The sequence below is a fragment of the Pteronotus mesoamericanus genome, unplaced genomic scaffold (genome assembly GCF_021234165.1).
Source record: "Pteronotus mesoamericanus isolate MK-2021 breed Mesoamerican mustached bat unplaced genomic scaffold, CSHL_Meso_final scaffold_125, whole genome shotgun sequence".
Lineage (NCBI taxonomy): Eukaryota > Metazoa > Chordata > Mammalia > Chiroptera > Mormoopidae > Pteronotus > Pteronotus mesoamericanus.
The window spans coordinates 5,323,533-5,341,529 of record NW_026555304.1 but is presented as its reverse complement, the minus strand read 5'-3'; the positions used below and the strand labels follow the sequence as shown (position 1 = coordinate 5,341,529).

At 37.8% G+C, this 17,997-nt stretch overlaps 1 protein-coding gene across 3 annotated transcripts in view; it reads right to left on the bottom strand.

The window, feature by feature from the left end:
• Positions 1 to 16,501, bottom strand: part of AUH (AU RNA binding methylglutaconyl-CoA hydratase) — a 150,290-nt gene extending 133,789 nt beyond the window's left edge. For all 3 annotated transcript variants that reach the window (XM_054588036.1, XM_054588038.1, XM_054588039.1), the window contains exon 1: positions 16,214 to 16,501. In XM_054588036.1, the coding sequence (XP_054444011.1) occupies positions 16,214 to 16,469 (256 nt within the window). In that variant the 5' untranslated portion in view covers positions 16,470 to 16,501. The remainder of the gene's footprint in view (positions 1 to 16,213) is intronic.
• Positions 16,502 to 17,997: the final 1,496 nt, after the last annotated feature.

The window sequence follows — 17,997 nt, the reverse complement described above, 5'->3', positions numbered from 1 at the left end:
GCAAATCTGAACTGCCTCTGAAACATCCAAGTTGATATCACCTCTAAGGTATAACAAAGTGAAGTGCTTGGCCTTTCTGACTCCATCTTGTTCAATCCTGCCTTGTTCTCATGGCCTTCAAGCTAGTAACACCTGTTTAGTCTTGCACACAGACATGCTAATCATTAGAGGGGTTCTGCTTGCGGCCTGAGTTTTTACAAAAACAGCCATTTTCCCTTCCCTTGACATAAAAGAAGCTTGAACTATGTATTTTCTTAAAATGGATTTGAGGATTAGAACGCCCATCTTTTCAACTGGAAACTTTTTGATCAATAAATCTTTCCTTACTCCAAACTCTGGCATTTTGAGTTTTGTCCTTTCAGAGCTTCACGCACACGAACTTCATACTACATGCTTCTAAGCTAAGGCTCTGAGGTCTGATTGCTGGGGTTGAGATCCCAGTCTGCCACCTACTAGCTATATGACCTTTCACTAGTTATTTAACCTTTTTGATCCTCAGTTTCTCTCAATGTTGAGTGAAGATACTTGTAATTCCAAACTCCACGGAGCTATTGTGAGAATCAAGTAAGATATATATATAGGGTGTGGCAAAAGTAGGTTTACAGTTATGAATACATAAAAGTTTCTTCTTGTATTATTTTCCAAATGAACTGTAAACCTACTTTTGCCCCACCCTGTACATATAAAGTTTACAAAGTAAGTATTCAAATATTTTTGTCCCTTCTAGCATGAAGGGACAATAAGTGTTACCCTAATGCATGCTAGGTACAATACTGATGACATCATTACTAATATGTAAAATGTCATCGAAATGTTTTTAACATAATTAATTGCAGCAGTTTTGGTCCCATGTTCAAGGCCGGATGTTTTGGGCACATCTACCTCAAAGAGTTGGAAATTAGCTCTGCAATTTGAAATGAATCACCTAGTTGGTCCGAAGGCTGTGGGTTATTGTTAAGCTGAAATGAATCACCTAGTCCCTAATAATTGTACCATCGAATGTATTAATGGCCTAGTGATAACCCAAAATGGAAAGAAAACTTAGCTTTATTCAGCAGAGCAATTGTTCTTTGTTTTGTAATTGTCCCATTTTGTTTCACAATTAATAGCTTCTCAAGAGATCAATTATCATGTGTCCTCTTCATATAAACTAGCAAAAACAGGTATATCAAAACTCAGAAAAGATGATACATTCATATTCTAATCTTAAATCCCTGTTTTAGACTTTTTCTGGCTTTTGACAAAACATCATAAAAGTCTTTGGTGAATATTACATCAATCCCACTCCATAAAGTTGACACAACTAAAAGATAAGCAGACAGACTTGGCTGTGATTTTTAAAATATATACATGAATACATTTGGCTTATACAAAATTAAAATACACACAAAATGAAAATCTCCTTCTCTGCACCCCTTCTATTACCCTCCCCAGAGGCAGCCACAGTAATCTGTTAATATGTAACCTCCCAGAAAATGGTATTTGCATACAGAAATAAAGGACTGTATACTACCGTTTGGACTGTCATTGCTGTTTTACACAGGTAGGGTATCAGAGTATTTTCTGTTAGTGCTGTTCTAATAACTAGTTTCATACATATTTCTTTTACTTTATTTGATCTTAAAAATCTTTCTCTATCAAGACATTCCTTTAATTCATAATATTCTGTAAAATGGATTCCCATTATTTAGTCTCCTTTTGATGAATACTTAAACTGTTCCTAAATTCTCCTAAAAACAATGCTGCAATAAAAACTTTCTTAAAAATTCTTGAAGTTTTTTCTGCACATGCACAAGTATAATATTTATCTGCTATGTATTAAGAACTGGAATTTCTAGATATGGGTATTCTTAATTTTGCCAGATACTCCCCAAATATATTGTCTCTATTTCTGTTCAACCAAACACCAATACCTATTTGTTCACAACAGCAGACCTCAATGGAACAAAACACCTCATAGAACACATTTGGAAAATGTAAAGGAACATCCTGGACTGTCACCAAGGTTGGATCCAGGATTTGCCGGCCCTGAAGCAAATTTAGGGAGCCTTCTGTATGTAAAAGAATGCAAAATTACAAAGATAAAATTAGGGACAAACATGAATATTAAAACCTTCTGAATTTTAAATATTTAGGAAATACTACATTTTCTCTACAGTTACGGGTATAACCAGCACAAGGACACGTCCTTCCCCACATATTTGAATTTATATTATCAATAATTCTGAAAAAAATACATGAAATTAACCTAGCATTAAGATCAACTCAAATATACTTTAAACTACTTCTACACTGTACTGAAACACAACTATACCAACAAATTATTCTTACATTACATGTATTTACTTATAAAGATGTACCAGAGCCCTGGCTGGTGTGGCTCAGTGGACTGAGTGCCAGCCTACAAATCAAAGGGTCAATGGTTTGATTCCTAGTCAGGGCCCATGCATGGATGGCGGGCCAGGTCCCTGGTAGGGGGCGCACAAGAGGCAACCACACGTTGATGTTTCTCTCTCTCTTTTTCCCTTCCCCTCTCTATAAAAATAAAAATAAATAAAATCTTTAAAAAAAAAAAAAAAGATGTATTGGAGTCAGGTCACTGGAAGTCAGCTTTTTCAGGCTATTTAGATGTATCTGTGGCAATTCTGTGTGCCACTTTGTATGGAACCACCAGAATTTGTTAGACAAGATGCATAAGATACATAGGACAGGATCTAATGGATAGGGATTCATAAAACTTGAACTCCACACAGACACACAAGTATAAGCTTGTTGCACTAAAATCAATAAAGAAAAATTAAAAGGTAGGGTAAATCTAATTACACTGAATTTTCAAGTATATTACTTGAAATTACTGGTAAAAGACAACTTCCATTTGACTTGGTGTCAGTGAGAACTGAATCTTAGTTTACTCTGTGGCCACTCTCTCCCATGTCCCAACAGAGAATTCCTTTGACTCAATGTTAGGTAAAGCACAGCTCATTTGTGAGAATATCACACTTGCTCACTGACAAACTAAAATTTATTTTGGCATGTTATCCCTTTTTCAATTCAGACTATTGCCTCAGTCTCTTATCATATATAAATTAGTTTGGTATGTTATTCCTAACCCTGTATTAGTTTTTATTCTATTAACTATTTATAAACAGCCATCTGTTTTTTTTTTTATTTTCCTTTATTTACTTCTTGGGTTAAATGGTTTCTCTTCTTCTTAATTCTCTTAAATTCTAACTTGTTATATTTTAGAATCAGAGCAGAAACTTACATATTACTTACATAAAACTTACATATTACATATCTGGTAAAATAGACTGTTTTACCAAAAAGTATCTTCGTTTTGTTTTTCATTATATTTTTATATTTGGGGATTTTTTTAAAAATTATATATGTGAGTAGCTTATATTATCTGTACACTTCATTTCAGGTCAGTAGAAGGGGCCTCATAAAATGTGCTATTAAGAATCACTGGTCTGCCATTCAACACTTGATATTATAAGTCTCTGAAAATACAAGGGAAAATAATGCCATTTTATATCAGGTTTCACAAAATTTTCTGAACTACAGTTGAGTTAACCCAGTTTAATGACCATCTGTCATTTCTTTTGTGCATTAACTATTCTCATTGTTTGCTTATTTTGTCATGGAGTTCTCTTTCGCATTTTGATTACTTTTTCAGATACAAATCTTAATTCATTATTTCTATTACAGACTTTTTCTCTAACACTCCCTTTCTAAATTCAACTTGTTTATGGTATTTTGTTTGAACTTTTATGTAGTATACTTTTGTCTTTGTGACTTGTGGCCTTAAGTATGAAAAACTATGTATACACAAAAACTTGTACCATATGATCAGAGAAACATTACCCAAAAATATTCAAAAAAAATGAAAACAAGCCAAATGTCCATCAACTGAAGAACAAAAAACAAAATGTGATATACACATGCAATATAATACTTGTCAACAGAAAAAACAAAAGATTGGCACGTGTACAACATGGATACACCTTGAAAACATTATGGTGAGTGAAAGAAACTAGTCACAAAGGAACACATATTGTGTAATTCCATTTACATGAAATGTCAAGAGTAGACAAATCAAAAGCAACAAAAGTAAATTAGTCATCCTGTAGGGCTAGCAGGAATAGAAGAATTGGGCAGTGACAGGTAAAAAGTATGGCCTCCCTTCCTGGGACAATAAAAGTATTCTATAATTGATTGTGGTGAAAACAGATTAGCAAGTATAACAAATTCCCTTATTTTGTCAATGCCTTTAATGAGAATGTGTTAGTATTTCATCATTTAATATAATGTTTGCTATACATTTCCAATAGCTTTTTATCGAGTTGGGCAAATTTATTTCCATGTTCAAACTTGTATTTTAAAAGTTCACTCACACCACAGTGTACAGAATAGATGGGAAGGAAGCAAGGATAGAGGTCTGTCCAGAACAAGTCAAGCCATTGTTAATATAACCACAATGGTTTGCACAACATTGATGTAACCTGGCAGCCAAGAGAGTGGACTGTAATGTGCATGAGTGATCAATGATGACTTCATTGTATTAGTTGGTGGGGGTGGTAGATACCATTGAGTGAGCATGTGTACTGTGTGGCCATCATATTCAAAATGACTGAGCCACTGAAGCAACAAATCTGCATCAAATTTTGCATTAAGCTTGAACACTCCTCTGCAGAAACTATTCAGATGATTCAGAAGGCCACAGCTATGGGCAACTGGCAATTGGCAGCTTCACCACGACAACAACCCCGCTCATGCAGCATCTCGTGCAGAGTTTTTTGGCATAACATCAAATCAACCCCCAACAGCCCAGGTTTGGCACCCTGCAACTTCTGGTTTTCCACAAAACTAAAATCACCTTTGAAAGGAAAGAGACTTCAGACTATCCTTGATGAGAGTCAGGAAAATACAATGGGCAACTGATGGCAATTGGGAGAACCGTGTGAGGTCCTAAGGTGCTACTTTGATCAAGACTGAGGTGTCATTTATGTACAACTGTAACAGGGTGTCAGCTGGGAGTCCCCAGTGCCCCCCACAAGCCTATCTTAGGGGCTGGGAAAAGCAGCAGCACAAGGATTGAGAGTTATTTTGCATATCAATAAGAGCAGGCGAGCTAGGGAGATGTGCATGACCTTGACCCCGATGTAACTAGGAGTCAGCCGCCTCACCACCATTTACAGCATCTGCGCAAGAGCTTGGAGATGGTTGGCTCTGCACAACACCATGCCATGGGGGCATGCCTGCCCGGACTAACTATGGCAGCCAAGAAAGGCAGAGAATAGGGGAGTGCTAGCAGGTATAGCCAATTGTGGAAGGGGTTACGGAGGAAGATCTGATCTGCACCTGGATTTAAACTCAAGTGCGGCAGCCATGTGGGTTTAACCAAGCTTAACCACACGGTTTTGGAAGCTGAGAGGCGGTTCCCTCGACCACGCAGCTTAGGAAGCAGGAAAGCAAGATGTAGCAGCCACCATGCGGAGCTCTCTCTTAGAAGTTTGAAAGGATGCAGAAGGATTCCCCAGCTCACCATAAGGATGCAATTTTGGATTAAGAACAGGAGTCTAGCCAAGCTACGAACTTCTATTTTTTTTTTCCCCTGAGATATGGTACCCCCGACTGGCCTGGTTTGGCAAGGGGAGGCAGGACTGTGTGTGTTTTTGTGGGTGCTTTAAAGGGGCTTTGAGATTTAACAGTGACATTCCACCATTACTCTAAATATGTATAACTTTTGAATAAATAGTTACTTTCTTTTTACCAAACTCTGGCATTGAAAGCCACAGTTCATACCAGTGGCAGGCAAAGATGAACCTAGAACAGAAATACCCTGGGGAAGGGGGCTTATTTCAGTAACAGTATCTCGGCTCCCAAATGGGATGCTTCTGTAACAATGTTTCTGGTATCTTGCATCTTCTTCAATAATACTATTTTTCATATTACATGGCTGGATACCTTCTGGACAGACCTCATATACTAGGGAACTACAAACCAGTATCAATAACAGATATAAAGGTAAAAATCCTCAACAAAATGTTAGCAAGCCAAATCCAGCAGCATATTAAAAGGTGGATAAACCATGACCAAGTGGGATTTATCCCAATCAAATACACCACATTAACAGAAAGAAGAAAAAAATTTTAAAACCATGTGAGCATCTCAACTGATGCAGAAAAAGCATTTGATAAAATCCAACACACTTAAATGATTAAAACATAAAAACCTCAATAAACTAGTAACAAAAGGGAATTTCTCAACCTATGCATTTATAAAAAACCCACAACCAATATCATACTCAATGATAAAAGACTGAAAATCTTCCCCCTAAGAAACAAGACAAGGATGCCTGTTTTTACCATTTCTATTCAATATTTCACTGCAAATTCTAGCCAAGGTAATTAGTTAAGAAAAGGCATCCAGATTGGAAGTGTGTGTGGGAGTGGGGGGGCGGGAGGAGTAACACTATTTCTATTCAAAGACGACATGATCTTATATAGAGAAAATTTCAAAGAATCCACCCAAAACAATTTGAGTTAATAAATGAACTCAGCAAAGTTACATGATACAAGATCAATATACAAAAATCAGTTATAAGTTCTATTGAATATACACTATCAATAAACACTCCAAAAATGAAATTAGGAAAACAATTCAACTTGTAATAGCATCAAAAAGAACCGAATACTTAGGAATAAACTTAATCAAGAAGGTTCAAGACTATACACTGAAAACCATAAAACATTTAAAGAAACTAAGGAAGACCTAAATAAATTAAAGATATCCAATGTTCATAAAAGATTTGTTAAGATGGCAATCCTTCCCAAACTGATCTACACATCTCTACCAAAACTACAATTGCACTTTTTTGCAGAAAGACTGACACTGAAATTCAAATGGAACTGCAAGGACTCCAAATAGCCAAAACAACCTAAAAAAAAAAAAGAACTAAGTTGGAAGACTTATTTGGAGGAATTAATTGGGACAATTCCTGATTTCAAACTTATTACAAAGCTATAGTTATCTAACAATGTGATACTGGCATAAGGAAATACATACAGATCAATGGAATTGAATTCAGACTTCAAAAATAAACACACTTATGGTCAACTGGTTTTAGATAAGGTTAGCAAGACCATTCATTCAATAGTGAAAGAATAGTCTTTTCAACATATAGGGTGAGACACTAGATATTCACCCACCAAAGAATGGAGTTGGACCCTTTCCTCACGCAATAGACAAAACTTATCTCAAAATGAATAGAAGACACAATTTTAAGAACTACAACTATAACATCCTTAGGAGGAAACAGGTATAACTCTTCAAATATAGCAACAAAAGCACAAGCAACAAAAGAAAAAACAGATAAATCACACCCCATCAACATTATCAAGAAAGTGAAAAACAACCCAAAAAATAGAAAATATTTGTAAATCATACATCTGATATGGGGTTAATATCCAGATTATATAAAGAATTCTTATTACTCACAAGAAAGACAAACAACCCAATGCAATACTAAGCAAAAGATTTAAATAGGTATTTTCCCAAAACAAATATATAAATGGGCAATAAGTACATGAAATGATGCTCAACATCATTTGTTTTTAGGAAAATACATGTCAAAACCACAATGAGGTTTCAGCTCACAACCAACAGAATGGCTTAAAAAAAAAGGGGAAATCCTGTACATTGTTGGTGAAAACGTAAAATGGTGCAGATGCTGTGGAAAAGTATTGTAGCTCCTCCAAAAACTAAACATGATTCTACTCTCAGGTATCCACCCAAAAGAAATGAAAACATATATTGAAACAAATAATTGTATGCAAGTGTTCAGCAGCATTATCCATAATATCCAAAAAGTAGAAACAAACAAAATGTGGTATATTCATACAATGGAATATTATTCAGCCATAAAAAAGACTAAAGTACTTACACATGCTATAACATAAATAAGCACATAAAAAAATCAGTATGAAAGAAGAGAGATACCTAAAGCCACATATTGTTTGATTCTATTTCTATGAAATACCTTGTACAGGCAAATCCAGAAAGACAAAAAGGAGATCAATGGTTTCTGGAAATTGGGGGGGAGAGGGAAATGAGGAGGGACTAAGAGGTATGGATTTGTTTTGGAGGTAATGTAAGTATTCTGTAATTAGACAGTGGTGACGGTTGTACAACATGGTGAATAAACTAAAAACCACTGAGTTGTACAATTAAAAAAGTTAAAATGGTAAATTTTCTATTGCATAAAGTTCATCTCAATGTATTTTTTTTAAAAAAAGTATACTGGGGGATACCAACCAAGAGGCTTTGCAGAGGTCCAGACGAGAGATGACAGTCCAAGGCTTTGGGCTACGTAGGGGTAACGGGAAGAAGACTGCTTCTGGAGATACACAGTAAAGGTAATATCAACATAACTATTATCAGTGGTATTATAAACCCTCTTTATAGTCAACCTATAGATAAAGCATTGACTAATTATAAAAGAACAAAATGTAACTATCATACACTTGGATGACATAAACTGAAGTTACAAATGACAGAAAATGGACGGTAGAAGATAAAAGAAAATATCAAACATTTCATTTTCTCATCTTACATCAAAAGGAGTCGAGATACTGTCTAAAAATAATTATATAAGTAAAACAAATAAGAAAGACAGTAAATAAAATTATTATTCACAGCGAGGACTCAAGAGATGTTTAGTCTTTACTTTTGATGAAAGGGCCTGAAAGTGAAGGGATAGCACCCTTCCACATTGCATTTTTTTTTAATTTGACTACATATATTGTATTTATTTAAAAAACTTTGTAGCCCTAGCTAGTGAGACTCAGTGGATTGAGTGCTGGCCTGTGAACCAAAGGGTCACTAGTTTGATTACCAGTTTAAGGCACATGCCTGAGTTGTGGGTAAGGCTCCTGGTGGGGGGCACTCCAGAGGCAACCACACACTGATGTTTCTCACCCTCTCTTTCTCCTTCCCTTTCCCTCTCTAAAAATAAATAGAATTAAAAAAACAAAACTTTGTAAACTTCAATAATTTAACTATTATTACTGACAAATTACATGTAATACATTGATTTCAACATGCCTCCATCAGTAATTGACAGATCCTGAAAAACAGGAAAACAGCTAAGAGTATTGTTAAACTGAATAACACCACTCAACTATAACTTGAAACTAGATCTAAATGAATATAGACTGCTGCAGCCAACAACAACAGATTACACATTCACCAATACAGACCACATTCTGGGCCAAAGTCACAACAAATTTTAAACAATAAACATCATACTGAAGAAGTATGCTCTTAGATCTCAATGGAAATAAAGTAGAAATCAGTAACAGAAAGACAGCTGGAAAATCCCAAAATACTTGGAGATTAAGTAAGGTACTTCTAAATAACATATAGGTTAAAAAAAAAATCTCAAGAGAAATTTAAAATATTTTAAACAAATGAGGAAAAAAATAAAGCTTATCAAAATTTGTGGAATACAGCAAAAGCAATGCTTAGAGGAAATTTTATAGCATTGAATGCACATATTAAGAACCATGTGCAATTGGTGGTACAATCTAAGCTTCCACCTTAAGAAACTAGAACAAAAGCAAATCAAATCTAAAATAATTGGAATAAAAATCAGCAGAAAGCAATGAAACTGAAAAACAGAAAATTAGTAGGAAAAACATCGACCCATCAACAGCTGGTTCTTTAAAAAGATCAATAAGTCAATAAAGACTCTAGGTAGGCTAACCATGAAAAAGAGAGAAGACAAATGACTAATACCAGAAATGAAAGACGGGTCATCATTACTGAATTCCATTGACATCATATGTATGACACAGGGATATTATAAACGACTCTATGCCCACAAATTTGATAACTTAAATGAAGTAGGACATTCTTTGAAAGACACAATCTACCAGAACTTTCATGAGAAATACATAAACTGAATAAGCCTATATCAATTAAAGAAACTGAATCAACAAATAAGCCTCCAAAACGGAAAATATTAGATGTAGATGATTTTACAGGTGAATTCTACCAAAACATTCAAAAGTGATAAAATTTCTCTATAATCTCTTTCAGAATACAGAGGCAGAAGGAGCACTTCCAGCTCATTCTATGAAGCCAGCATTAGCCTCATAACAAAACCAAAGACATCACAAGAACAGAAAACTAAAGATCATGATCTCTCATGAACACAGATGCAAAAATCCTCCACAAAACATTAGCAAATCAAACCCAGAAATGTATAAAAGGAATTATATACCATAACCAAGTGGAATTTATTCCAGCTATACAATACTGGTTCAATATTCAAAACCCAATTAACATAACCCATCAAAACAAGAAAAAAAATCACATAATCATCTTAACAGATGCCAGAAAAAACATCTGACAAAACTCAAAATGATAAAACACTTGGACTATAACTTCACGGAAGTTTCCTCAATCTGATAGAGGGCACCTCCAAAAAACCCAGAGGTAACATCATACTTAATGATGAAAGACTGAATGCCTTCCCCCAAAATGGCAAAATAGGAGCAAGACGACAGTGTCTTTTCTTGATACTTTTAACACTATAATGGAGGCTCCCACCAGGGAGATTAGACAAGAGAAAAAGATAAAAAAGAGCCAGATTGGAAAAGAAGTAAAATTACCTCTATTTGCAGATGACATTATCTGTATATAGTAAATATTAAGAAATCCACTAAGAACAAGTAAAAATAAGCAAGTTCAGCAAAGTTACACAGTACAAGATCAACATACAAAATCAACAATCTGAAAATGAAACTAAGAAAGCAAGTCCATTTACAATAGTATCCAAAGAAATAAGAGTAAATGTAACACATGAAGTGTAAGCTTTGTACACTGAAAACTGAGGCAGGAGATAGAAAGGAAGAAACTCCAGAGGTGCCCCAGGGCTAAGATAAAGAACATGGATAAAGGGCGGAGACCCTGTTCTAAGACTGCTGGTTCCTGCATTCCGGAAAAGCTATGAAACCTAGTGAATCAGGAATGCACCTGTGCAGAAGATGCTACCTGACCCCTGCTTCATTATCATAGTACTATAATAAATTAGCATTGTGGGACCCCCCTTCCCGGTAGCCAATCAAGGAAATCATGGGACACCCACCCTAAAGGAATAAAAGCCCTCTAGCCCCGGAGGTTGGGCTGTTAGGCTCTGCTCCGCTCTGCTCAGAGTTGGCCTGCTCCTATGTTCTGTGTGGCTTAATAAATCTGCTTTCTCTCGTTTTCTGCTATAAACTCTGTGTATTCAGTTCAATTTTTGGTCCACTATCACCAAGAACCTGGTTATCTGTGCCCACCTATGATAAAAACTACAAAACATTGTTGAACAAAAAAGGTATTTTCCATGTTCATGACAAGGAAAACATATTGTTAAGATGTCAATAATGACCAAATTAATGTACCTATCAAATGCAATCCTTGTTGAAACCCGTTTTCTTTCTTGCAGAATTTCATAAGCTGATCCTATAATCCACATGGTAATGCAAGAGTCCAGAATAAACAAACAGTTAGAAGAGAACAAAAGTTAAAGGACTCACACTATCCAAATCAAATTTTACTACAAAGGTCAGTAATCAAACAGTATGGCACTGGCATAGAGAGAGACATGCAGATAACTGAGACAACTGAAAGTCCAGAAATAAACTCTTATTTATGGTCAATTAATTTCCTACAAGGGTGTCGAACTAATTCAGTGTTGAAAGAACAGTCTTTTCAACAAACAGTGCTGGGATACTGGATATGAAGTTTTAACCAATTACCTGACACTATATATAAAAACTAAAACAAATCAGAGAAAGAAATATAATAGCTAAAACCATAAAACTCTTAGAAGAGAACAGGTATAAATCTTTGTGACCTTAGGTTAAGTTACTTTCTTAGTTATGATCCAAAAGCACAGCAACAAAAGAAATAAATACATAAGCTGAACTACATCAAAATTAAAAACCTAGGTTCTTGAAAATAAAACCATTAAGAAAATGAAAAGATAACCCAAAAAAGAGGAAAAAGTATTTGCAAATCAAGTATCTGATAAGGAACTTGCACCCAGAATATATAAAGAATCTTACAATTCAACAATCAAAAAACAAAGCAATTAAAAATGGGCAAAGGATTTAAGAAAACATTTCTCTAAAAAAGATATACACATGACCATTAAGCACGTGAAAAGATACTCAAAATCATTAACCATTAGGCAAATCCAAATCAAAGCCACAAGCCATAATATCCCTTCATAAGCACTAGGATGACTGCAATCAAAACCGCAATCAAAACCACAAACAAAACAAGTATTGCTCAGAATGTGAAGAAACTGAAGCCCTCATACCTCCCTGGTGGGAATGTAAATTGCTGCAGCCACTTTGGAAAAATTCAGGAGTTCCTCAAAACGTTAATCACAGAATTACCATATGATCCAGCAATTCCACTCCTAATGAAAACATAGTTCACAAAAATTTATACATGAATATCCTAGGCAGCACTGTCCACAATATCCATAAAGTGACGACCCAAATTTACATCAATGATAAAAGATAGAATGTAGTATATCCATACAATGAAATATTATTCAGCCATAGAAAGAAATGAAGTGCTATACATACAAAATGAATGAACCTTGAAAACATAATGCTAAGTGAAAGAAGCCACAAATGACTACATACTATATTACTTCTTTATATCAAAAGTCCAGAGTAGACAAATCTATTGAGATAGAAAGTAGATAAATGGGTCTAATTTGGGGGCTGCAGGACTATGACAGTAGGAAGTCAAGTCACTGCTAAAGAGCATAGGGTTTCTCTTTCCATTGATAAAAATGTTCTAAAATTGGATTTTGGTGATGGTTGCACAACTCTGTGAATACATTAAAAACAATTGTACATTTTGAATTTTATGGCATGTGAATTACATCTCAGTAAGATCAAGATGTAACTCAAATGTCATTAAATATATGAAAGTCTAATTTAAAAACATGAGAAAAACATAGAAAAAGAATCAACCTGGTAAAAAAGAAAAGCAAATAGGTATAGGAAGACCAGCTACTAGATCTCTGCAATAGTCCAGTTGTGAGGATGTTGACTTGGACTAGAGTGGTATGTAAAGAAAAACACAGAGAAAAGTGTAAAGATTTCAAAGACAGACTTGAAAATGTAGACGTGAATAAGGAGGAAGAAGCAGGTATCGAGAACGACTTGCATTATGCATTTACTTCTTTGCTCTATTTCTGCCAGCAGTTGGTCCAATCTGGTTCAAAAAGATGATCTTTGAAATGGGTCACAATGATGAGCAGAAGTTTGCCAGACTGGGAGAAGAGAACAGTCTAGAAGAGAACAGGTATAAATCTTTGTGACCTTAGGTTAAGTTACTTTCTTAGTTATGATCCAAAAGCACAGCAACAAAAGAAATAAATACATAAGCTGAACTACATCAAAATTAAAAACCTAGGTTCTTGAAAATAAAACCATTAAGAAAATGAAAAGATAACCCAAAAAAGAGGAAAAAGTATTTGCAAATCAAGTATCTGATAAGGAACTTGCACCCAGAATATATAAAGAATCTTACAATTCAACAATCAAAAAACAAAGCAATTAAAAATGGGCAAAGGATTTAAGAAAACATTTCTCTAAAAAAGATATACACATGACCATTAAGCACGTGAAAAGATACTCAAAATCATTAACCATTAGGCAAATCCAAATCAAAGCCACAAGCCATAATATCCCTTCATAAGCACTAGGATGACTGCAATCAAAACCGCAATCAAAACCACAAACAAAACAAGTATTACCAACAAGTAGTTGGTAAGGGGAAGAAGAGGTCATTTGAACCTGCATCCAAAGCAGAAAAATAGCAAAGCTTACATGCAGCTAAAGAGACACATGGACTATGAAGGCCTGCCAGGTATGAGGGCCTCCAGGCAATAGGAAGCCAGAGGTTTTTAACTGAGCAGAGAAGTTGATTCTTGGCCTTGAAAAAAGGTAAACCCAGCACTAGGTATGAAGAATAAACTGGGAAGAAGAATGACCAGTTAACTTATAAAGAAGGCTGTTGCCCAAGACCAAGAGAGACCTTCATAAACCATGACCAAGACTACTGATCAGAATCAAGTAAGGGTGGACAACAATGCAAAAAATAACCCCTAAAGAAACCTGGCATATAACCTTGTGCCTCCACAACAAATTACAAATAGGGGACCCAGATAATAGATAAGGGTTGATGTATTACGCATTCACACCCTTCTACCAGCCACCTCCACCTACAAGGACAGGGAGCAGTTTGGGGCCCCTGTGATACAGAGTGTTCTAATATTCCTTGCAGACTGCCTGAGAGAACCGCATTTTGGACTAGCCTCTATGAGAAGCAGAGGCACCACAGAGACCCCTTCACCTGCAGTATCTTTGTCATCATGTTTTAATTTGCACTGCTTATTGCTGGATCGATAGTGAAGCAAAGCATACTCAACTAAGCCTGAGCTGTCATTCTTGCCAATTCCTAGAGGAAGATGGGTTAATTTTCTTAAGAAACCATGATGTCCTAATACCTGATTTTTACAGGTTATTTTAGGTAAAACTAGAAACATCTGAATTTATTAAATTCTATGTTCTAATTTCTTCTCTTTGATCCTTTTAGGTTCTAACAAGGAATTTCCAGATATTTTATGAAAATTTACTCTCAATTCGCATTCATTAAGTCACAAAGACAAAAAATATATAGAACATGCTGCATATTACTAACTGTACTTGTAATCCTTTTGTATTTCATGTATTGTTGCTATACCTAATGTAATGGAAATTCCAGTGAGACTAAGCTTATGCAAAAGTCGGTGGCATTCACAGCTCTAATCACTCCAGTGCCAATTTACTTTCCAGCTAAATTTCTCAATATTCTGCCTATCATGCCACACTTATATTTCCCCTAAACACCACTCATGTTCATATTCCCTGCCGTGTCTCTGTCTGAAATAAACAAATAACAAATGAAATAAGCCATCATACTCCACAACACCCACTATTAGTCAGATATTTGGTGCGCAATTTACATTACCACCTAATCTTCACAGCAGTCATACAGAGTTGGTATTGTTTCCTATTTTATTCACAAGAAAGTTGAGGCACAGAAGAGTTGGTCTAAAAGCCCTCTCTAATATTAAGTTCCATTGCTTAGTAAGGAATGGAACCTGTTTCATCCCGCAAAACCTTAACCTCTCAAGTCTTCCAGTCTCCCCCAAATGACTGATCATATGGGTCTTGGGGGTATGACAGCCTTGTGCTCTCACCAAACCTTTAAAATTAACACAGGCTTACAATCACCAGTATCTTCCTCACTATTCCAGGAGCTGCTTAAAGACAGCAATCATGACTTAACTCGTTTTGCACTTCTGCTTAAAAGACTATAGGTACTCAATTAACTGTACGTCAAAATTAAATGACTAGTCCTCTGGCAAATTGCTATTACACCTTTCATGATCCCTTTAGATTTTCCCCATCTGGCAAGTGAAAGGAATATAGCTTCAACTGCAATCCCTCAGAACGACTGTTACCCTCTTTTACACACCTTCCTCCCACTGTACTATATTGCTAATGAATCTGTCTCCTCCCACCTCAAGGGCAAAATCAACGTCATCCACAATTGTGTCCCAAGAGCTGAGCACAGTAACCGGAAGACGAAAAAGTGCTCAAAATTGTTTAATTGAAGTGGATCAGTACCCCCAAACTAACTTTCTAGGATAAAATGAACAAGAGGGAAAAATTGTTCCAGCTGAACAGCTTTAAATTTAAAATTCTTCAGAATAATAAAGGGCATTCTCACTGGAGCTTCTAAAACTCTCCCCCCTAACATCTTCGTTCACAGAAAGCAATTACAGAGTAAGAACAAAACCTAGAAGCAAGTATCACACGCCGGGTTTATTGACCTTAGCTCGTCTAGAGATGAGGGCGTAAGCTGCCTTTCTGTCTTCGGCGCTGAGTGGGGCCACTTTTACTGCTAAACTGCACCACAGTGTTCAACACATCTTTAGGCACTGAAAGCGCTAAACAACTGCAATCTATGTTAGGGTAAGGGAGGAGAGGGAGGTCGACCCCCGCCGCTCAGCGGCCAATGACGTCAGCCTCAATATTTGACCTTGCGACACCTTCCTAGGACCGGCGGCCGCCAGCGCCTGGCCACTCACCCCGGTTCTCCTCCTCCAGGTACCGCACCCTCAGCTCGTCCTCCGTCTTCACCTCAGAGCTGTAGCCCCGCCGCAGGGTCGCCCCCCCGGCGGCGGGCACCCAGCCCCGGGCCCAGGTCGCCCAGCTGACCCCCAGGCCGGTGAAGGAGCCCTGTAGTCTCCACCCAGGGCCGAACTGCGCAGAGTAAGCGGCCGCCAAGCGGGTGCGGCTAGCCTGCAAGGCTCCCAATGCCCCAGGTACCGCTCCTACCGCCATATTGTCTGTTTACGGCGCGGGCCTGCGGCTGCTGCCCCACCCCCGCCACGCTCTCGCCGCCAGGCGCGCCCAAGCCCCGCCCCGAGCCGCACTCTCTGGGCCCTGTCCCAAAAGCCCGGCCAGCCCACGCGCGCTAGACCGCGCCCCTCGCCGACTCGCTCCGCCCAGGCCCAGAGACAACGTTGGAGATTCCATTTTCCCAGGCCTCTGTTGCCTGGCAGCGAGCGGCTTTAATGGCTTGTCCAGCAAAGGCAAGGGGAAAGTAAATCTCCAAGGCTGTAGAATAATTATATAAGAGGTCCCCGCAGGGAGTCTCCTCCTGGCACTCCCTGGGCTACACCCTTGGGGTTCTCTGTTAGCTTGAAAGATGGACTAAAATGTGTGTCTGAGGTTTGGTTGACAGTGCAGCAGCTCTGCATGGGACCCTGGTTTACTACTTACTCTCATGAGAGCCAGGGGTTACCAGTTAAACGTGCCTGTAAACGTACGTGATGCTTATTCTATAGAGTTCAGGAACGGGTGAGAACAGCCAGTAACAACAGGGGTCCTCGAGCCCACCGACTCAGGCTGGTGAGATGGCCCTTCCGGAGTCCCAGGAAGGCACCATCGTATTAATAAAAAGCGCTCAGCCAAATCGCTTGTTCAGTGGGATTTAGAGAAGATGGCTCCTTCCTCAGCCAAAAACGCAGATCAACTTAGTGTATAGGTGCTCAAAGAAGCCCCTTGGTTAGAATTTTCTCCTGCCTAGCTTTTATCAAATCTTAACAGAAAAAAGTTCTGTTTAGAAATATTGTCTGAAAAATATTCTGCTTTTGTAACGGGGCACATCCAGGGCCCCCCAAAAGGGTATTTGTAACAGGGTCCGGAAATTGGGGTGTCCAAGAAAAATTTATTCTTCCCCACCTCAAGGCAGACTGCAATGAGGGATGGGAGACCTGGAGAAGGGCCATTGAGAGTTGTTTTGCATGTTAATAACAAGATAGCTTCAGTCCTCACATGTAAAGATGGTTATTTTGCATATCACCAAGGCTAATCAAGAAGGTTTGAAAGACAATGCAGAATGTAACTGGGAGAGGGAGGAGGAGAGGCAGAGGTCTGCGGGGGAGACAAAGGGACACAGACTCTGGGGAACAGTGTGAAGACCACGCGGGAAGAAAGAGGGGAGAAAGGACTCTTGCTAGTGGGCCACGAGAAGGTGCCACATGGTTATGGATTAAAAGCTGGAGATCGTGGCGATGCAGTGGATGGTGCTGAGAACCGCGAGACTCCTGCCTAGCTGAGCCCTGGACTTCTGTTCTTTTTCTTCTGAAGGACGGCACCCCTGATTGGCCTGACTGGGCAAAGCGGGGAAGGTAGGACTCTGTGTGTGCTGGTGGTTGTTTTATAGGGATTTTGAGGTTTATGGGCAATATTTAGCCATTAATCAAACCTGTATAACTTTTGAATAAATAGTTCCTTTCCTTTTCACCAAACTGTCATTCAGAGCCATAATTCCAAGGGCGGCGGGCAAAGGACCTACAACTGAGGG